The 21914-nt window shown below is 51.5% G+C and overlaps 1 protein-coding gene across 4 annotated transcripts in view; it reads left to right on the forward strand.

Annotated features, from left to right (window-relative positions):
* PDCD11 (programmed cell death 11) overlaps positions 1–21914 on the forward strand; it is a 640465-nt gene that overhangs the window by 326828 nt on the left and 291723 nt on the right. For all 4 annotated transcript variants that reach the window (XM_086922722.1, XM_086922723.1, XM_086922724.1 and 1 more), the window contains exon 20: positions 18713–19227. In XM_086922722.1, the coding sequence (XP_086778848.1) occupies positions 18713–19227 (515 nt within the window). The remainder of the gene's footprint in view (positions 1–18712; positions 19228–21914) is intronic.

Below are 21914 nucleotides of genomic sequence, written 5' to 3' on the forward strand. Positions count from 1 at the left end.
CCAGCAGGACCCCAAGAATGGTTCACGAAGATGAGCCGCGGCAGCGCCAGCAGGACTCCAAGGATGGTTCACGAAGATGGGCCGCGGCAGCGCCAGCAGGACCCCAAGGATGGTTCACGAAGATGAGCTGCAGCAGCGCCAGAAGGACTCCAAGGATAGCTTCACGGAGACGGGCCGCGGCAGAGCCAGCAGGACCCCAAAGGTGGTTGCAAGAAGATGAGTTTGTCTCCGTGTCTCTCGACTCCAGGATACAACTGCCGACCTGCTCCGGAGCTGCCCCAGTTATAGGTCTGGTGCCCTTTGATGTCCGAACCTTCGCACTTGGAGGTCGGAGGGTCCTGGGTGTGCGAGTCCAGACACCCAGCAGGGGGGTGGAGCCAGCGCCCAGGGAGGCCGGGGGCGATCGAAACCTGGAGGATGGGGGACTATCGACACTCCTTCCCCCATAGACTCGTCAAGTGGTCTCTTTACCCCCTGGTTGGATTGTGGTGCCTCGATGTCGGGGTTTTGCTGGGTCTGGCTGGGGTCGGGCCGAGGCCACGAGGCCTGGTCTTGGAGGGTCCAAGATGGCGGCTGGGCCAGAGACGGTGGTCCGGGAAAGGGTCCGGGCCAGCCGAGGGGGTTGAGGAGAGGAGGTCGAGTTCCACCGGGGAAGAACTGGGAGCGGCCCGGAGGGGCGACACTCGTGGAGGGTGGATGGTGCTGCTCTTGGCCGGGGACCAGGGGTCGAGGTAGTCCGGGACCCGCCATGCGGGAGAAGTGGGGCCACGCCACGAGGCCAAGTCACCGCTGTAAGTGTGGGGAGGGCAGTGGGGGAGTGTTTTGAACAGCAATGGTGGGGGAGGAAGGGGGGGGGGGGCTACTATCCTGTTCAGGACGTAAGGATAAATTGGAGGATGACAATGCCTTTCCTGTTTGGTCCGATGGAAAAAGCACAATGACTACAGTATTCAAGAGACAAGAGTTCTAAAATCCCTGTGTCCCATTTGCTGCATTGCGTGGTCTTGGGTAAATTATCTTCCCGTAAGTCAGTTCCCATTTTGAAAACGGAGAGTAGGTACAGAAATGGGCTACGGGTTGGTAAGAAAGACGATATAAACAACTCGACACTTATAGCGCTTCGAGCATAGTGTGCATCCAGACATAGGTTCTCTTGCACCGTTTAAGACACGACAGCGGGTGGGAACGAGGACACGGACAGCGGGCAGGAGGAGGCAAAGCCAGCCTCTTTATTGGCACCGCGCGCCCCTTTGCTGACTCCCCCTGCATTCCAAAGTCAGTCACGTGAACTGTTCACGAGGCGCGTGTCGCGATCCGATTCTTTCTGCCATGCTTTCTAATGCAGAAGCTCACGCGCCCGACCTAATCCTATTGGAAAATGCTGCGCATGGCCAGCTCTTGTCTTTACTCGTTGTCGGCTGAGCCGACCGCTATAGTTCTTGCAGCGAGAACGTGCTTTCGCGCGCTTTGGCTAAGGCGAGACCTAAAAAACTGTATTTTTATATAAGTTTTGGTACCAAGAACTTTGTTATCAAGTAAGTACTTTTTTTAAAATATACATTTTTGCAGGTAATAGTTCACTGCAATGCATCTTTACAAAGCAATGCTTTCCTATGAGAGAAAAGGCATATAGCTATTTATGTTCGGTTTTTGTAGGTCTCCTTCGGAACTTAGGGTCATGGGGGGCCAAGGTCCAAAGTACCACCAGCAGTTTCTCGTTACCTGCCCTAGGGCATCTGGGTGCATAGGTGCTGGTCGGGTTGGCAGCTTTGCGTGCTACGGCGCTGGAAAGAAGGGGGAGTACCTAGAAACAGGCTGCAGAGGGGGACTTGATGACCAGTCCGGCAGCTTCCAACCGGTGGCATGGGTCTCAAGTGTTCTGAGGACAAAGGAGCACAACCAGTTCTGTAGTAGGGGATCTCTGTGTATAGTCATAATCTAGCGAATAGTCCCGCCCATGTGCGTGGACCCCGGCAATCAAAAATAATCTCTTAAGTTGTCAAAATAATGCAGAAACTGCAAAGACACTTAAGAGAAAATTTAAACACAAATAATGCAGCCTATATCCACAGGCTACACTGTCCAGTACTTCAACTAGAAATTCCACCAAAAAAGCACCACACACAGCACAGCCTGCTAGTTTCTACCATAGAGAAACCTGCCTCCCCCAGTCAAAGACACAGGAATGATAGAGAGGAAGGTAGGGACAGACAAGCCCCATAGGCTGCCATTATGTGGCTTAAATAGGATACTGTGCCTTTAAGAGAACTTTCCAGAACTTCTCCCAGTATCCCAGAATGCATAGCAGGTCCCTCTACCCTCAGTTCTTTTTTCCGGCTCCTGCTTACAGGACCCTGGCATTGAGTTCTCCCTTTTTCAAGGGTTTATTGGAATTTTTTGGCACTTTTGAATTCTAAAAGTGTTGCAGTTTACTTCTTGGTGTTCTCTTCTCCTGTTTTGTGCTGTTTTAGGCGTTTTAGGGCTCTAGAATGCCTGGCCTTTTTGTTAAGTGCCCAGCATGTGAGAGGAAGAAGGCCAAGACTGACCCCCATGATGTCTGCATCGTGTGCCTCCCAGAAGATCATGTCCCTGAGGATTGTGTCATCTGCCAGCAGCTTTCTGCTCGGACTCTGAGGGACAGATTGAAGATCAGGCTGGCTGGCCTGGAGGAGAGGCGTCTGCAGGCTGCAGGTGGGTCTGGGCAGGCTGGGAAGGTTCCCGCTGCCTCAGCTGAGGCCCCTGGGGGGCTCCCCAGGGGCAGGAAGTCCAGCAAACCGTCCTGGTCTCCATCGACGTCGATTGCATCGACAACGACGTCGAGAGGGATGACGGCGGTGTGCTCCCCTTCTCCCCGGGGCTCCGGGTCGAGACGGCGTGACGGCTCGACGTCGAAGGAGAAGCCGCCGTCGACGTCATCGTCTTCGTCGACGTCGAGGTCTTCCTACTGACGCCGAAGGCAAAGTGACAGACATCGGCGCTCGCCGTCGAAGCGGCACCGACGCTCGCCGTCGAGGCGACACCGTCGATCGCCGTCGAGGCGACACCGCCGATCGACGTCGAGGGGCTCCTCGACGTCGAGAGCATCAAGACGACGGCGACGTTCGTCGTCGAAGACGGGACGCTCGACGTCGAGAAGGCGGCGTGCGACGTCACGGAAGAGGAGGTCGACGTTGAGGAAAAGAGGGTCGACGCCGAGGAGACGGCGATCGACGCCGGAGTCGAGGAAGCGTCGCTCGACGCCGGAGAAGCGTCGCTCTGCGTCCAGCAGACAGCGGTCAGCGTCTAGGAGTCGGTCAGCCTCTTCAAAACGGCGCAAGAGGGATTCTAGTCCCAGGAGTCACGCTGCTTCGAGTGGAGGACGCAAGAGGAAGCGGTCACCTGCGGATGGGACTGGCTCTCCGCACCCTTCGCCGAAAGGGTCACCGGGCTCGGTGTACTCGGAGGTGTACACACCGTCTCAGCCCAGGACTCCTACTCCTCCTCCTGTTCCTAAGGAGGATCCTCCACCCAAACCGCCACTGCCTTCGGGAGACCCTCCTCCGCCTCCGGTCCCTCCGCATGGGCCCACCCCGCAGCCGAAGGTTCCTCCTCCGAGGTCCACTTCCCTGCCGTCCCTACCTGTTCCTCCTAAGGGGACCCCAAAACCGAAACCCTGTGAGGAACCGACAAAACCCCGTGAGGAACCGAGGAAGACCCCTCCACGAAAACCGAAGGAGCGGCCACATGCAGGCAGATCTCTCTCTCGCTCTGGGAGGAAGGAGAGATCGCGACTCAGATCATCCACGAGGTCGAGACACCGCCGTAGGAGGCGCGAGTCTCGCTCACAAACGAGGTCCTCTGGGACCAGGGACTATTCTCCCACCCTATCGGGGTCACCGGACACGAGAGTGTCCCCGATAGATGACCTGGTGGCGTTCCATGACGTCCTTTTACGGGGCGCGGCGAAGTTGGGCATATCCCTGACGGTGCCCACTCCGAAAACATCAGTCATTTTTGAGACTTTACATCAGAAACATCTGTCTCGTCCTCTCCTGCCTCTGGTGCCGGGCCTGGAAGAACCGGCGATGGCCTTGTTTCTCACCCCTGCGGTGACGAAGGCGGCCCCTTCGAGATTACTGAAGAAATACCGGGCCCCCGATTCGGATCCGACCTTTTTAAGAACGGAACCTCCTCCTGACTCGGTCATTGTGACGGCGGCCCGCAAGCAGCATGCCACCACTCCGTCCTCCACGGTTCCCCCGGATAAGGAGTCAAGGTGGATGGATTCGGCGGGGAGGAAGGTCTGTGGCACTTCCGCTACCGCCATGAAAGCGGCGAGTGCCACGGCACTGTTGGGCCGATACGACCGCGCCCTCTGGGACTCCCTCGAGCGCTTTGCGGAGCATTTACCTCGGGAGCAGCGGGAAGACTTCGTGGAAGTACTGAGTGAGGGGATGCTGGTGGCCAACCAGATCATCAGCGCGGCAGCGGACTCTTCCCTGTTGGCTGCTCACGGATTTTGCCACGGAGTCAACCAGCGGCGCCACGCATGGCTCCGGCTTACGTCCCTGAAGCCGGACGCTCAGCAGAGGGTAGCCAATTTACCGTTCTCCGGTGAGACCCTCTTCGGGAAGCATGCGGACGATGAGATGGCCCGCATGAAGGCGGAGGCCGAGACGCTGACGGCTGTAGGCCTGGAGAAGCCTAAAGAGACCAAGAAGCAGTACCGCCCATTCCAACGGCGGTTCGGCGGACAAGGCCGAGGACGGGGACAGGCTTCGGGGCAATCGCAACAGCAACACCAGTTCCGTAAGCCGTTCCAGAAGCGCCAGAAGGGCAGGGGGAGGCCAGCAGTCGGCTCCAGCGCCCAAGGGCCAGGCGTGGTCTAGGCCCTAGGAACCTACTTCCCCCGGATCTGTTACCCACTCCGGTAGGGGGAAGCATTCAATTTTTTCTGGCAGAGTGGAGAAAAATTACTCAGGACAAGTGGGTGCTGAATATTGTTTGCAATGGATACAGTCTTCGGTTCACCAGCCCTCCTCCAGCTATTCCCCCGGTCAGCTCGCAGTTTCAGCTGCGCGAGCTTCAGGCGGAAGCGGATATCCTGTTGAGGAAAAGGGCGATAGAGGACGTACCTCGGTCTCAGAGAGGAAGAGGTCTGTACTCCCAGTTCTTTCTGGTTCACAAGAACGAGTTCAGGCCCATTCTGGATTTGCGACAGGCAAACAAGTGGATTCGCAGAGAAAAGTTTTGCATGCTGTCGTTGCATCAGATTTACGCTCAGTTGCAACAGGGAGACTGGCTATGCGCTATAGACCTACAGGATGCTTACTTCCATGTGCCCATTGCACACAAACACAGGAAGTTCCTGCGGTTCCAAGTCGGCACCAATCACTATCAATACACAGTACTCCCATTCGGACTGAAGTCTGCGCCGAGAACGTTCTCGAAGTGCATGGCGGTGGTAGCAGCGCACCTGAGGAAACACAAGGTGTTCGTCTACCCGTACTTGGACGATTGGTTGATCAAGGCATCCTCCTTCTCGGAAGCGCGAGCACACTTCCAGAAGACGTGCGTTCTCTTGAACAAGCTGGGGCTGCACATCAACATGGCCAAGTCAGTCCCGACTCCGGTCCAATGCATACAGTACTTGGGAGCCTCCATCAATACGCTGTCAGCAAGCGTGTCTCCTTCGGAAGAGCGACGAATATCACTCCTTCGGAAGGCTCAGGCTCTTATGACGACTCCATCTACAACAGTGAGGACGGTGTCTTCTCTACTGGGATCGATGGCCTCTTGTATCTTCCTGACGCCACACGCACGGCTGCACATGAGACCGCTGCAGGAGTGCTTGGAGGACCAGTGGGATCAGAGGAAAGGATCTTGGGACGACAAGATTCGCCTGTCACTGCATGCTCTTCAGTCTCTGAAGTGGTGGTGTTCGGCGGAGAATCTCCTCAGAGGGGTTCCCTTTCACAAGGACATCTTCTGGGATGGGGAGCGCACTCCGGGACTCTACAGATTCAAGGCACGTGGTCACCGATGGAGGCCACGTATCACATCAATTTCCTGGAACTCAGGGCTGTTCACTTGGCGCTGAAGGCCTTTCTTCCGTCCTTCCAGACCAACTCTCTGCTTGTACAGACGGACAATACCACCACGATGTATTACCTCAACAAGCAGGGGGGCTCGAGATCGCGCACTCTGTCGCAGGAGGCGCAGACGATCTGGCACTGGCTCCTGGCCAGAGGACTGACGATAACGGCCACCCATCTACCAGGTGTGCAGAATGTTCAGGCAGACGCACTGAGCAGACTGCTCCAGGAAAACCACGAATGGGTCATAAACGACGAAGTACTAGGAGAAGTCTTCGCAAGGTGGGGAACTCCAGACGTAGATTTGTTCGCCACTGCCGAAAACAGCAAGTGCAGAGACTTCGCCTCCAGATACTTCCAACCAGGGACTCTGGGGAATGCGTTATGGATCAACTGGACGAACAGCTTTCTGTACGCCTTTCCTCCCATTCCCCTGATACCGGCGGTGCTCATCAAGCTGGCACGGTCCAGAGCTCGGATGATACTCATCGCCCCGGAGTGGCCCAGGCAGTGGTGGTTCACGGACCTACTTCACCGGTCTCTCCTTCCTCACATTCGGTTGCCGTGCAGGCCGGACCTTCTCACGAAGTTCGGGGGACGGATGTTACACCCCAACCTCTCGTCTTTGAGTTTGGCGGCATGGCTCCTGAGATAGTGCAATATGGCCATTTGAATCTGCCCGAAGATTGCATGGACATACTGAAGGAGTCTAAGAGACCTTCCACTCAGACTTCATATGCTTACAAGTGGAAGCGGTTTTGTATCTGGTGCCAGTCTAAGAACCATGATCCTACGACCTGCAAGGAAGACGTCATCCTTCCTTACCTTTTACATTTGGCGCAGTCTGGCCTTAATGTCCATTCCATTAAGGTACATCTTGCTGCATTGACTGCCTACAGGAAATGCCCTTCACAGACTTCCTTTTTCCAGATCCCTGTGATCAAAGATTTTCTGGAAGGTTTGAAGAAAGTATTCCCTCCTGTCAGGCTTCCCTCGCCTTCATGGGAGTTGAATGTGTTGCTGTCCAGATTGATGAAGGAGCCTTTTGAACCTATTCATAAGGCTTCGTTGCAGCACCTGTCCTGGAAGGCGGCGTTCCTCGTGGCCATTACATCGGCCCGCAGGGTGAGTGAAATTCAGGCGTTGTGTTGTAATGAACCTTATACTGTATTTCATGCTGCTAAGGTTGTTATGCGTACTCACCCTAAATTTCTTCCCAAGGTTATTTCTGATTTTCATGTCAACCAGACTATAACTTTGCCTACGTTTTTTCAGAACCCTTCATCCCCAGCGGAGAGGTCTCTCCATTCCCTGGATGTTAGGAGGGTGTTGAAATTTTATCTGGATAAAACCAAGGATATTCGTAGGTCTGACGAGTTGTTCATCAATTATGGGTCGGTCAGGACGGGTCTTGCGACCTCGAAGCAGTCCATCTCTAGGTGGATTGTGTCCTGCATACAATTGTGTTATCAAAAGGCTAATAAGACCTTAGGAGGTAAGCCTAAGGCTCATTCCACCAGGGGCAAAGCTGCCACGACAGCTCTGCTCCGTAACGTGCCGATTGCTGAAATCTGCAAGGCAGCCACTTGGAAGTCGGTTCATACCTTTGCTAAGCATTACTGCCTGGACACTGACGCCAGGGCAGACGCTCAGGTTGGCCAGGCTTCGCTGCGGAATTTGTTCGCACAGTAGTGGCGTTATGTATTTATTCTCCACCGCCGCTTTGGTGTGGGGATGGGCTTGCCATTCTATTCACTAGATTATGACTATACACAGAGATCCCCTACTACAGAAGGAGTAGTTTCTGTCCTGTAACTCCAGTTCTGTAGTAGGGGTATCTCTGTTATAGTCATAAGCGCCCTCCCTCCTCCCCGGTGGAGATTTTTCATCATGTAAAGAATGCGACAGGTCTGGCGTGCTTCGCCTTCAAAAAGAACGGAGGGTAGAGGGACCTGCTATGCATTCTGGAATACTCGGAGAAGTTCTGGAAAGTTCTCTTAAAGGCACAGTATCCTATTTAAGCCACATAATGGCAGCCTATGGGGCTTGTCTGTCCCTACCTTACTCTCTATCATTCCTGTGTCTTTGACTGGGGGAGGCAGGTTTCTCTATGGTAGAAACTAGCAGGCTGTGCTGTGTGTGGTGCTTTTTTGGTGGAATTTCTAGTTGAAGTACTGGACAGTGTAGCCTGTGGATATAGGCTGCATTATTTGTCTTTAAATTCTCTCTTAAGTGTCTTTGCAGTTTCTGCATTATTTTGACAACTTAAGAGATTATTTTTGATTGCCGGGGTCCACGCACATGGGCGGGACTATTCGCTAGATTATGACTATAACAGAGATACCCCTACTACAGAACTGGAGTTACAGGACAGAAACTACTCCTTCGTCAGTATCCTGTGTGTCCTAGGGCCCTCAACGACTTCTCGGTCTCTGTGTGGTGGGTGTCTCGATTGGGCTCTCACAGGCTCTGTTTTCTGCAAGTGACCAGATCCCCGGGTATTGGTCCTGTGTGCCACCGGTTGGTCCTTGTGTCCTCATTTGGTTGGGGGGGGGGGGGGGGGGGACAAATCTGACCTTCAGGAGCATAGGTACCTCTTCCTGGGGGACTGCTGTATCGGTCTGGCAAGGGAGCGCAACACAGTAAACCACATTTTGCTTATTTGGTGCCTGTGGACTGCAGGGGAGTAGCTACTCTACTCCAAGGGAGATTGCTGGCAATTTGCGAAGGCCTGGCGGTCTCCTGGGGTTCTTGGGAGGTGTTCAGCTGCAGGAGTAGTCGCTGGGTCACGATTGTCGAGATTGGTGCAGGTAGGATTTAGCACCAAAAGTCCACAGCAAGTCTTCAGTTGTCACTTTTCTTGTGGCTCTTCTTCTTTGTCCTCCTCTTCTTGATCCATCGAAACGAAATTCCTGGAATCAGGGGTTCCCCTAAATACTCAATTTAGGGGAGTTACAGGGAGTGATGGGTAGTAGCCAATGGGCTACTTACCTTTAGGATATTCAACACCCACTGTGTAACCACTTCCAGTGAGAAGTGAGCATAACCGTCACCCAGTAAGACTAATTCCACCAAAACCAAGATTGTGACATTCTAAGTTTTGTGTTCACATCAGGCAGCTCACCTTAGTGGTGGAACTAGACTGATGGAAGAACATGCCTCCTGACTAGCTAATTGTCTTGCCTGTCCCTGTGACACTGCTTACACCATGCTATTTAGCTACTACAAAATTACTGTAACAGGGGAAATAAATGAAGTACAACCTATACAAGCATTGAGCAAATGAGTTGATGGAGTTAGTATCCAGTCACTTTCCAGTGCACATGGAAATATGTGAATTGATGCATTGTTTGCAGACATTATGCACATGGGAGGGAGGCTGAATATGCTCCAACTATTTTCCTACTTTGTAGTGCTGATGAGGAACAATTTGAGATACAGAAATCTTAAATGGTAAGTTTATTGAATTTATACAGTGCGGCATACATTCAAGCTTGTAATGGAGGAGTGTGGCTCAATGGTTAGAGGCGGCAGACCCTGATGCAGAGGTCTGGCCCGGGACCAGGGTTCAATTCCCGACGCGGCAGGGTCTTGGGCTCATTTATCTGCGGACTAGATCATTCTCGCCTCGGCGCCTACTCTAATCATGGGGTCCCACGCTCCAACTCTGGGCAATAGCTTGCTTAATCTCCACAACGGCCCCTACAACACTGGGATGCCTGGCTTCACCTTGGGGGTGCCCAGGAGGGGCATCTCACAGGGAGAGCCAGGAAGGGTTCCACAGCATTATACAGCGAAGGGACGCCCCGGTGATGGGCAGCTGTGCTCTTAACAAGTATCCTACATTTACATTTACATTTAGTATATAGAGAGAATGGGTTATTAATGCGCTTCTGAATTTAAGACTGTCTTGCATGATTGCATGAGTCAGTTCATAGTTCATTTCATAGCTGAGAATGAACAAAGAAAATGTTCTCTTCAGTGAACAAAGAAAATGTTCTCTTCAGTGTTTTTTAGGTCTCGCCTATTATATCCCGCGAGGATAAATAGGCAAGATTATAGTAAACGGAAAAGAAAAGTCTACCTAGCCTGCGGATGGCATACAGTTCATGTTAGCTATGTGCGTGCACAGAGCCAGCCACATCACACACCACCATTTGTCTGTGCCTCGGCATCAGACTTCAAAGGCTGCCGCTCCCCCGTGTGCACATTGCACACCACCATTTGTCTGAGCCTTGGCATCAGACTTCAAAAGAATGCACCCACCCCCGCCACACCAATGCCGAGAGCTTGGGTTTTTTTTGCATCCATTTCGCGGGCAAGCCGTGTTTTGTTCGGCGTTCTCTGCACCTTTCTCGGTTTTTTTTCTGGACGGAAGTAAAAGCCTACCGTGCTTGTTTACAGTAGCCTTGCTCCTCACATGCTGTTGCTGTGTTGCCAATTCCCTAGGGACACTCAGCTTGAAAACACTTGACTAACTGCAATGCTACATCCGATATGCTTTCCCTCTAGACACGTTGATCCCTCGCAGACTGTGCTAACTCTGCCCCTCCTGATTCTGAAACTGGCCAACGCAGTCACCACGCAGTCTCTTTTCTCTGTCTTATGTCTGCCCTGCCACCATTTACTTCGGACCCTCACACACCCTCACACCTCCTCACCCTCACACACCCTCTCACACTCACACACCCTCACCCCCCCTCTCACCCTCACACCCCACACCCCCACACCCGCCCTCACCCTCACACCCCCTCACCCTCACACCCCCTCACCCTCACACCCCCTCACCCTCACACCTCCTCACACATCCTCACCCTCACACATCCTCACCCTCACACACCCTCTCACACTCACACACCCTCACACTCTCACCCTCCTCTCACCCTCACACCCACACCCCCTCACCCCCCCTGACACCCTCACACCCCCTGGCACCCCCTCAACCTCACACCTCCTCACCCTCACACCCCCTCACTCTCATACCCCATCATCCTCACACACCCTCACCCACCTCACCCACCCTCACTCACCCTCACTCACCCTCACTCACCCCCTCACCCTCGTATCCCCTCACCCTCGTAACCCCTCACCCTCCTAACCCCTCACCCTCCTAACCCCTCACCCTCCTAACCCCTCACCCTCCTATCCCCTCACCCTCCTATCCCCTCACCCTCCTATCCCCTCACCCTCCTATCCCCTCACCCTCCTATCCCCTCACCCTCCTATCCCCTCACCCTCCTATCCCCTCACCCTCCTATCCCCTCACCCTCCTATCCCCTCACCCTCCTATCCCCTCACCCTCCTATCCCATCACCCTCCTATCCCCTCACCCTCCTATCCCCTCACCCTCCTATCCCCTCACCCTCCTATCCCCTCACCCTCCTATCCCCTCACCCTCCTATCCCCTCACCCTCCTATCCCTCACACCCCTCACCCTCACCCACCCTCTCACCCACCCACCCTCTCACCCACACCCACCATCTCACCCTCACACCCTCACACACCCACACACCCTCTCACCCTCACACACCCTCACAACCCCTCACCCACCCTCACAACCCCTCACCCTCACACCCCCTCACCCTCTCACCCCTCACCTTCTCACCCCTCACCCTCACCCTCACACCCCCTCACCCTCACACCGCCACCCTCTCACCCTCACACCCCCTCATCCCCTCACCCCCTCACCCTCTCACCCCCTCACCCTCTCATCCCCTCACCCTCTCATCCCCTCACCCTCTCATCCCCTCACCCTCTCATCCCCTCATCCTCTCATCCCCTCACCCTCTCATCCCCTCACCCTCTCATCCCCTCACCCTCTCATCCCCTCACCCTCTCATCCCCTCACCCTCTCATCCCCTCACCCTCTCATCCCCTCACCCCCTCACCCCCTCACCCCCTCACCCTCTCACCCCCTCACCCTCTCATCCCCTCACCCCCTCATCCCCTCACCCTCACATCCCCTCACCCTCACATCCCTTCACCCTCACATCCCCTCACCCCGTCACCCTCAACCCAGTCACCCTCACCCTCGTATCCCCTCACCCTCGTATCCCCTCACCCTCGTATCCCCTCACCCTCGTATCCCCTCACCCTCGTATCCCCTCACCCTCGTATCCCCTCACCCTCGTATCCCCTCACCCTCGTATCCCCTCACCCTCGTATCCCCTCACCCTCACACCCCCTCACCCTCACACCCCCACCCTCTCACCCTCACACCCCCTCATCCCCTCACCCTCTCACCCTCTCACCCCCTCACCCTCTCATCCCCTCACCCTCTCATCCCCTCACCCTCTCATCCCCTCACCCTCTCATCCCCTCACCCTCTCATCCCCTCACCCTCTCATCCCCTCATCCTCTCATCCCCTCACCCTCTCATCCCCTCACCCTCTCATCCCCTCACCCTCTCATCCCCTCACCCTCTCATCCCCTCATCCCCTCACCCTCTCATCCCCTCACCCTCTCACCCCCTCACCCTCTCACCCCCTCACCCTCTCACCCCTCACCCTCTCACCCCCTCACCCTCTCACCCCCTCACCCTCTCATCCCCTCACCCTCTCATCCCCTCACCCTCTCATCCCCTCACCCTCACATCCCCTCACCCTCACATCCCTTCACCCTCACATCCCCTCACCCCGTCACCCTCAACCCAGTCACCCTCACCTTCCCTCACCCTCGTATCCCCTCACCCTCGTATCCCCTCACCCTCGTATCCCCTCACCCTCGTATCCCCTCACCCTCGTATCCCCTCACCCTCGTATCCCCTCACCCTCGTATCCCCTCACCCTCGTATCCCCTCACCCTCGTATCCCCTCACCCTCGTATCCCCTCACCCTCGTATCCCCTCACCCTCGCATCCCCTCACCCTCGCATCCCCTCACCCTCGCATCCCCTCACCCTCGCATCCCCTCACCCTCGTATCCCCTCACCCTCACATCCCCTCACCCTCCCATCCCCTCACCCTCGCATCCCCTCACCCTCGCATCCCCTCACCCTCGCATCCCCTCACCCTCGCATCCCCTCACCCTCGCATCCCCTCACCCTCGCATCCCCTCACCCTCGCATCCCCTCACCCTCGCATCCCCTCACCCTCGCATCCCCTCACCCTCGCATCCCCTCACCCTCGCATCCCCTCACCCTCGCATCCCCTCACCCTCGCATCCCCTCACCCTCGCATCCCCTCACCCTCACATCCCCTCACCCACCCTCCCCCACCCTCTCACCCACACCCAACCTCTCACCCACACCCAACCTCTCATCCACACCCAACCCTCTCACCCTTACACACCCTTTCACCCTCACACACCCTCTCACCCTCACACCCTCCCTCACCCTCACACCCCCTCACCCCCCTCACACCCTCACTCACCCTCCCACCCTCACTCACTCACCCTCCCACCCTCACACCCCTCACCCTCCCACCCCTCACCCTCACACCCCCTCACCCTCACACCCCCTCACCCTCATACACCCCCACCCTCACTCACCCTCCCACCCTCACTCACCCTCCCACCCTCACTCACCCTCCCACCCTCACACAACCTCTCACCCTCACACACCCTGTCACCCTCACACACCCTCTCACCCTCACACACCCTGTCACCCTCACACACCCTCTCACCCTCACACACCCTCTCACCCTCACACACCCTCTCACCCTCACACACCCTCTCACCCTCACACACCCTCTCACCCTCACACACCCCCTCACCCTCACACACCCCCTCACCCTCACACACCTCTCACCCTCACACACCCTCTCACCCTCACACACCCTCTCACCCTCACACACCCTCTCACCCTCGCACACCCTCTCATCCTCTCACCCTCACAACCCCACACCCTCTCACCCTCACAACCCCACACCCTCACAACCCCACACCCTCTCACCCTCACAACCCCACACCCTCTCACCCTCACAACCCCACACCCTCTCACCCTCACAACCCCACACCCTCTCACCCTCACACACCCCCTCACCCTCACACACCCCCTCACCCTCACACCCCCTCACCCTCACACCCCCTCACCCTCACTCACCCTCACACCCTCACCCACCCTCACCCTCACACACCCTCACCCACCCTCACCCTCACACACCTCACCCACCCTCACCCCTCACCCCCTCACCCTCTCACCCCCCTCACCCCCCTCACCCTCACACCCCCCTCACCCCCCCCCCCCTCACCCTCACCCTCTCACACACACACACACTCACTCACCCACACACACACCCTCACCAGCTTAGCATAACAAAGCATAGCATAGGATAGCAAAACAAAGCACCGGATAGCAAAACAAAACATGGGGAAACAAAACATAGCACAGTAGAACAAAACATAGCATAGCATAACAAAACATAGCATAACAAAACACAACACAACACAGCATAGCATAGCATAACAAAACAAAGCTTGGCATTGCATAACAGAACATAGCATAACAGAACATAGCATATCAAAACAAAGCATAGCATAATAAAACACAACTAAGCATAGCATAGCATAACAAAACATAGCATAGCATAACAAAACAAAGCTTATGATAGCAAAACTAAACATAGTATAACAAAACAAAGCATAGGATGGCAAAACAAAACATAGCATAACCAAACATAGCAAAACATACCATAACAAAACACAAAAACACATAGCATAGCAAAACATAGCATAGCTTAACAAAACACAGCATAGCAAAACAAAACATATAATAGCATAGCAAAACATAGCATACCAAACACAACAAAACATAGCATAGCATAATAAAACACAACAAAACGTAGCATAACATAACAAAACATAGCATAGCATAACAAATCAAAGCATAGGATGGCAAAACATAGCATAGCAAAACAAAACAAGGATAGCAAAACAAAACATAGCATAGCATACAGCATCACTCCGCTCCACCACAGCATCACTCAGTGTTCAGCTCCAAATCCAATCCTCAGGGTAGACTCGATGCTTATTGGGTAACCATCTCTCCACCGCCCCAAATCTGCAATATATATATTACGCAGACTAAAGGATGGTAAAGCGAGGGAAAATCTGTTTGTATTAGGGAAGGAAAGGAAGGGGACTGCAGGGAGGGAGACCTGTACCAAGACACAAGAACAAATAAAGAAGAATTAATAATCCTTTCCTTCTCTATGTTTCTTTCTAATATAACAATGCTATTATACCCACTAACCTGTTAAAACAAAATAACATAGACCAAATTCAGGAGCAGTGTATATAATGCTTCTCAACCGTCAGAACATCTGAAACATATGATAACATTATCAGTCTTTGTCTCACTCTAGAACACACCTCAAGTAACGCTGAAATATAACCTTCATGTACCTGACTAAACGAGAAGCATCTCCTTATCCATACACTACACCTGAAATAAATCATAAAACATATATGGCATTAAACACTATTAAGCATAAGCATTTTCTTTGACAGAATCCTATTTGCAGCTTGTCATGTCACTGGATAATCCTATCCCTGAGTTTCCTCACTCAGTAACCAAAAGGAGTATTAATGTTCATATTACATCGGTTCCATTCTGAATAGATAAGTTCACTCTTAGATAACAAAATACCACTTTTGTATAAAAGCGCTACTGCAATTTTGGGAACACAGTTTCATTCAATACACAGCGCTTATATCCTTACAACAGGAAACCACTTTCCCCCCTCGCATGAGCTCCAAATCATGCCTCTCTTTGGAAGCTCGCCAACGTAGGGAAAAGAGCAAACAACAGGTTAACTTCCTTTAATGCAATGAGGAACCACCCGTAGGAAATGTCTTTCTGTAGGTACGTATTTCCAAACTACTGTTTCGGAAGAGTCTTTATTGCCGCCGAACTCTTGGCAATATAAACAAACACCAGAACGATGACGGCAGTCCTGCCGAACACCCGACACTGGCCACAATACTCGTCACGTAGGAATTCACAGTAGGAGTCTCCCAGCTTAAAGTTCTCTCCGTACCGAGAAATATAGAACGTGTCTTATGACACTCTTACCAGTACTCTGCAGATATTAAGTCAAACGCTTCAAACCTCCAAATCCGGAATTATCGGCAGCGTCCTGTCGACACTCACCGCATTTGTGCAGTTCCGCGCACGTGACGTCAAGCGCCAGGGTCACGTTACGCGAGACTCTCTGCTTCTGGGAAATGTAGTTCAGAAACACCGAACGCGACTGTCTGTGCCTCCACAGCGCGCAGTGGCCCCTAACACTCAGGGGCACCACAGCATCATTATGCGCTACCACAGCATCACTGAACGCCACAGCATCACTCGTTCGCCATCACAACATCACTCAGCACTACCACAGCATCAATCTGTGCAACCATTCAACAACACCTGGTTCAAATATGTTCTCTCAATGTTTCAAGCTTTATTACAGACGGGGGGGCGCGCGCAGCGCCCCGGTGCTCATGACAAGCTGAGCACGTCATGACCACACCCGTTCCCGTGGAACGCTCAGCACAGCAGGGGAATTATCCCCGTGTGTGAGCGTTTCACGGCTCATGACGAGCTGAGCTCGTCATGAGAACCGGAGTGTCGTGCCTCATGACGAGCTCAGCTCGTCATGAGCATGGATGAGGTTAATCTTCACAAAAGTTATTTACAAAACCTTAAGCTATTACCATTATAAATTACAATAACTTTTATTTAAATATAAATTATTGGGAAAAAAATTAAAAGCCATTGTTATTTGTAATATCAATACATGTAAGTCACGTAAATACAACACATGTTGCATTACAAATGCTATAGGTGTCACATTTGCGAAAGTATAACCATTGGCATTGTAAATGGCAAAGCTATTAGTTTCGCTATTTTCAAAAACAAAACATAAATAAAAAATGTGTCTTTTACAATACCAATAGCTCAAACTTTCCTAATGCGAGACCTATTGCATTGCAAATGCTTGTTCTCGTTAGTCTGTATTACAAGTTGCTTAGTATCTGAGAACCAGAGCAGTTAGTTTAAATTGTAAACAATATATTTTGTAGTCAAAAAGTATTGTTGTGCTTGGCATTGGACTTTATAAACCAGGCACACAACATAGTTTTACTCTCTCCTGCCTTAAAAACGAATACGAAGTCCTTTGTGATAGCCAAAAGTGATTACTCTTTTAAATGTCCGCAACAAAGAAGGGCAGATTTCTGATAGACTTAGTCTTTGAATTCTAGCCTAGATACAGAGACCGGGACTTTAATTATGGAAACATTGTGCAGAAAGGAGATTGAGGGATTACAGAGGATAAAATTAAGGTTAAGAAGCGATTTAGAAATTGCTGTGACCTGATCTGGGGAGATCAACTCAGAATACATTTTGATTTTATCGCGAGTGCTGGACAAAATATTTTAGCCAACATTATACTCTAATTGTAAGATGCCAGAATTAATGTTTGCTTTGATTTAGTTGCTGTATTTTTTGTTACATCGAAGCATTTATGGCTCAAGGCCAAGAATATTAGCAAGCAATAGTAGTGCCTGTACCAATTCCACTCCACCTTTTGTGGGATCAGGATCAAATCTACAAATATATAATGCAGACTTAAATGATTGCATCAGATACTCCAGAGCTGAGACATGAATGTTAACAAGAAAGTCACCACAGCAGAGCCCCTGGGAGCCTCACACATGAGGGCTGTGCTTGAGTCAAAGGGAGGAATTGTAACAAGTTGATAGCAGTATTTGAGAAGCTCCAGTTACCTAGGCCAAGGCAGTGTCATGGATATTGACCTATTGGATTCTGGAGACAGTGACCAACAGTTTTGAAAGCTGCCAACTTGTCAGCAGGACCAGACTGTGACACTCTCACTATAAGCTTTCATCCTCCATGGTATTATGATTCACCGGTCCAAGATTTCCAAAGGCCTCAGGTTGGGGAATACGATGCTGTGCATGTCTGCCTGAAAGAAAATTCCAGAAGCTATTCCCCTTTCCTTTGTTCACCTGCAAAAAACATCTGATAGATAGACTGAGACTATGGAAATATGCCAGTATGGACAAGCCGTGCAACACATTGAACCTTTAGGCACCACCGCACTTAATGATCACGCACACTGTTTCTGCTCATAGGAATCTAACCTAATATTATTGCTATGAGGCATGTTAGTAAGATTAGTACAGTGTGGAAAAACTCAAACTAAAACATCCAGAATTCATCAGCCACAGTGTCCGTGTCTACATGAAATGATATGGCCCTCCTACTCAGTAGCATTAAACATGTGGTGCTCTTGAAAGATGCAGGATTATGAGCGCTAGAATCTGTAGTGCTCAACGTCCATGAGAGCTTTTTCACCTCTGGGGACTGACAAAATAGCAGCACTTTTGTGCGATTTGTGGTGGTGGTTTTTGTGTTTTTGGTGGGCAGTGGTGTGAAAGAGCTTGATAGCCAAATTCCCTTTTGTCATCTATGACACCTTTAGCCATTATAATTTGGTGCGAGTTCAGTGGAATTGACTTCTATTTATTTAATGTGGCACATGCCATCTCCTCACTTTGCTACTGTCAGGACATGAAGGAGATCATTTTCAGTCATCTTACTGTGTTACGATGCAGTTGCTTTGAAGTATTTTGCATTCTGAATGGAAGTCTTTCCTGCTCCTAAGTGTATTTGTCTTGTTTTTACAGTTTAATGAAAATTACTCCACGTCAGCAGTTGTACAACATGTTGCAGAAGAATTTGCAGTGGTCTCCTTAGTTGAAACGGGCCAGCTCGCTGCCGTCCCTGTGGCTTCCCATTTGAATGACACCTTCCGCTTTGATTCAGAAAAACTGACAGTTGGAGAAACCATCTCCCTTGTACTAAAAGCAGAGACCTCCAGTGATCATGGGGTTCTCTTAGCACTGCAAGGTCCTGTGACTTCACGGGCTAACAAGAAACAGTGGAAGAAATCGGACAACCTGGCAGAGCCGCCATCGGTAGGACGCCACAGCCTGTCCTTTGGTGACATAGTCACTGGAACTGTCAAGTCTGTGAAACCAAACAATGTGGTTGTTTCCATTTGTGATAAACGTGTGGGGTTTATCCATGCATCCCAGATATTCGATGAAGTCACAATTGGGACATTTCCTACGTCCAGGCTGAAAGTGAAGCAAACAGTTGCTGCTAAAGTCATTGGTGGTCGAGACATGAAGACTCACAGGTAACATTCAGCTCTTTGTTGGAAAGCAGGCCTGATAACTCGAGTGAAGTGAATTGTGATTGAGAGTGAAGTGGGTGCAGGTGGTTTAGTAATTAAGCACAGGGGTGGAGCCCCTTTTCACATTTTCAAACCTGTCTGTGTCAAAGTTAACTTAGACTCCTCGCCATGGCACTGTTTCATTGAGTATGTAGGTTCCACACAAGTTCCAATTTGCAGATCTTTTGTCTCTTTAAAATGACTGTTGCATATTAATTTGGTATGTGTGCCAGTCTCATTTAGAGACCAAGAGTACATAAGGGACTAATGAACTTTTGTCACTCTCTACTGCTGTGATGAAAGTGACTTGACATCTATTGGAGAGGGAAATCAACATGCGGCAATATATAATTCAGACAACTGAGCAAAACATGATATACGCAACTATTGCTTTCTGCACTGCCAGTTTGTTTCAGTACAAGGCCTTTATTATACATAAAAAGAGGTAACGGTCTTGTCATATTTTTGGGAAGAATTTCAGCTTCTAGTTGTCAACGCAATTCTTTGATGGTTAGCTTTCGGCTGGGGTGCGCTTTTGTTGAGGTTTGTCGTAATTGCAGTATAAAATGCTGAGCTGCAGCAGTGTCTTAGTCTTCCATTTCCCTGTAACAGCTTATGTTATTCTTGCAAGGAACTTTCTACACTAAGGAATTGCTAGGGGTTTTAAGAAAAATCTCAGTGAGCCATTTTTTACTACGTCCCCCTTGAACTCCTTCCAAAATAAGAAAAAATTGAGTTTGTATATTTGCACATCCCATTCGAATAGCTGATGTACTCTGTTTCCCATTGCCAGCTTGTGGGTACCATACCAATTATGTGTGTTATAAGTACACCCTTTCATTCAAACAGTGTTGGCTGGAACAAGTTTCTATTGCATTCAAAAGAAAAGCTGACAAAGGGTCTTGCCCCTAATACCATTATAATCTTTTTCTCTTTTGTTGTGGTTTTACTGCTCTTCATTTTAATTTTCCTTCCAATACAGCGCTAAGCATCCATTATTATTATCTACTGTTGAGTATAGTTAAAGCTTAGTCCACTTGAGCGGTATTTTTAACTGCTATGTGTTCTCTCTGTGCAGCAAACCTTTTTATCCATGAGTCAACGTTGTTTTAGGGACTCAACTGCCTTGTTATGCAGGTAAAATTGGAGCAGCATCTAAATCGGTGAATAGTTCTTTTGAATTGTTTTTCTCATCCTAATGCCTTCCCGACGGATCACGCACGGAACCTGGGCGTCATCCTAGACTCCTCACTCTCGATGTCCAGACAGGTCAGCGCCGTCTCATCTTCTTGCTTCAATATTCTTCGCATGCTCAAAAAAACATTTCGCTGGATCCCCACCGAAACCAGAAAAACGGTCACCCATGCACTGGTCACAAGCCGCCTGGACTACGGAAACACCCTATACGCCGGTACCACCGCAAAACTCCAGAAAAAACTCCAACGCATCCAGAACGCATCAGCCAGACTCATACTAGACATTCCGCGTACAGACCACATCTCCAGTCACCTGAAAAAACTCCACTGGCTCCCCGTCAATAAGAGGATTACTTTCCGCCTCCTAACCCACGCACACAAAGCACACAAAGCACTTTACGAACTTGGACCCGATTGCCTCAACACACGACTCTCCTTCTACACCCCCTCCCGCCAGCTACGCTCCTCCAACCAAGCCCTTGCTACCGTACCTCGCATCAATAAAACCACCATGGGAGGTAGATCCTTCTCCTACCTGGCTGCTAAAACCTGGAACTCACTCCCCACTCACCTTCGTCTCACTCAGAACCACCCAGCATTCAGAAAGCAACTTAAAACTTGGATATTTGATAAGTAATTCCCCTCCCTTCCTCAAGCGCCTTGAGACCCTCTGGGTATGTAGCGCGCTATATAAATCCTTTGACTTGACTTGACTATCATGCAATGGACCTTAGATACAACTTTTACCTTGGCTGAAGCAGTGATCCGTGATCAATCAATCAATCATTACATTTGTAAAGCGCGCTACACACACATGAGGGTTTCAAGGTGCTGGGGGGGAGGAGGAGGGGGGGAGGGGGGCTGTTACTGATCGAAAAGCCAGGTCTTGAGAAGTCTTCTGAAGGCCAGCAGGTCCTGGGTCTGTCGTAGGCCGGTAGGGAGAGTGTTCCAAGTCTTGGCGGCGAGGTAGGAGAAGGATCTGCCGCCGGCTGTGGTTTTCCGGGTGCGTGGAAATGTGGCGAGGGCGAGGTTGGCAGAGCGGAGGCTGCGGGTGGGGGTGTAGAAGCTGAGTCGGTCGTTGAGGTATGATGGTCCGGCATTGTGTAGGGCTTTGTGTGCGTGGATGAGGAGTTTGAAGGTGATCCACTTGTTGACGGGGAGCCAGTGCAGGCCTCTCGGGTGGGATGTGATGTGACTGCGTCGGGGGACGTCGAGGATCAACCGTGCCGAGGCGTTCTGGATGTGTTGCAGCCGTTTCAGGAACTTGGTTGTTGTTCCTGCGTAGAGGGCGTTCCCGTAGTCCAGTCTGCTGGTGACGAGAGCCTGGGTGACGGTTCTTCTCGTGTCGGAGGGGATCCACTTGAAGATACTGCGGAGCATGCGGAAAGTGTTGAAGCAGGAAGCGGAGACGGCGTTGACCTGCTTGGTCATTGAGAGGGCGGAGTCTAGGATGAC

The sequence above is a fragment of the Lissotriton vulgaris genome, chromosome 5, assembly GCF_964263255.1.
Source record: "Lissotriton vulgaris chromosome 5, aLisVul1.2, whole genome shotgun sequence".
In the NCBI taxonomy this organism is placed as follows: Eukaryota; Metazoa; Chordata; class Amphibia; order Caudata; family Salamandridae; genus Lissotriton; species Lissotriton vulgaris.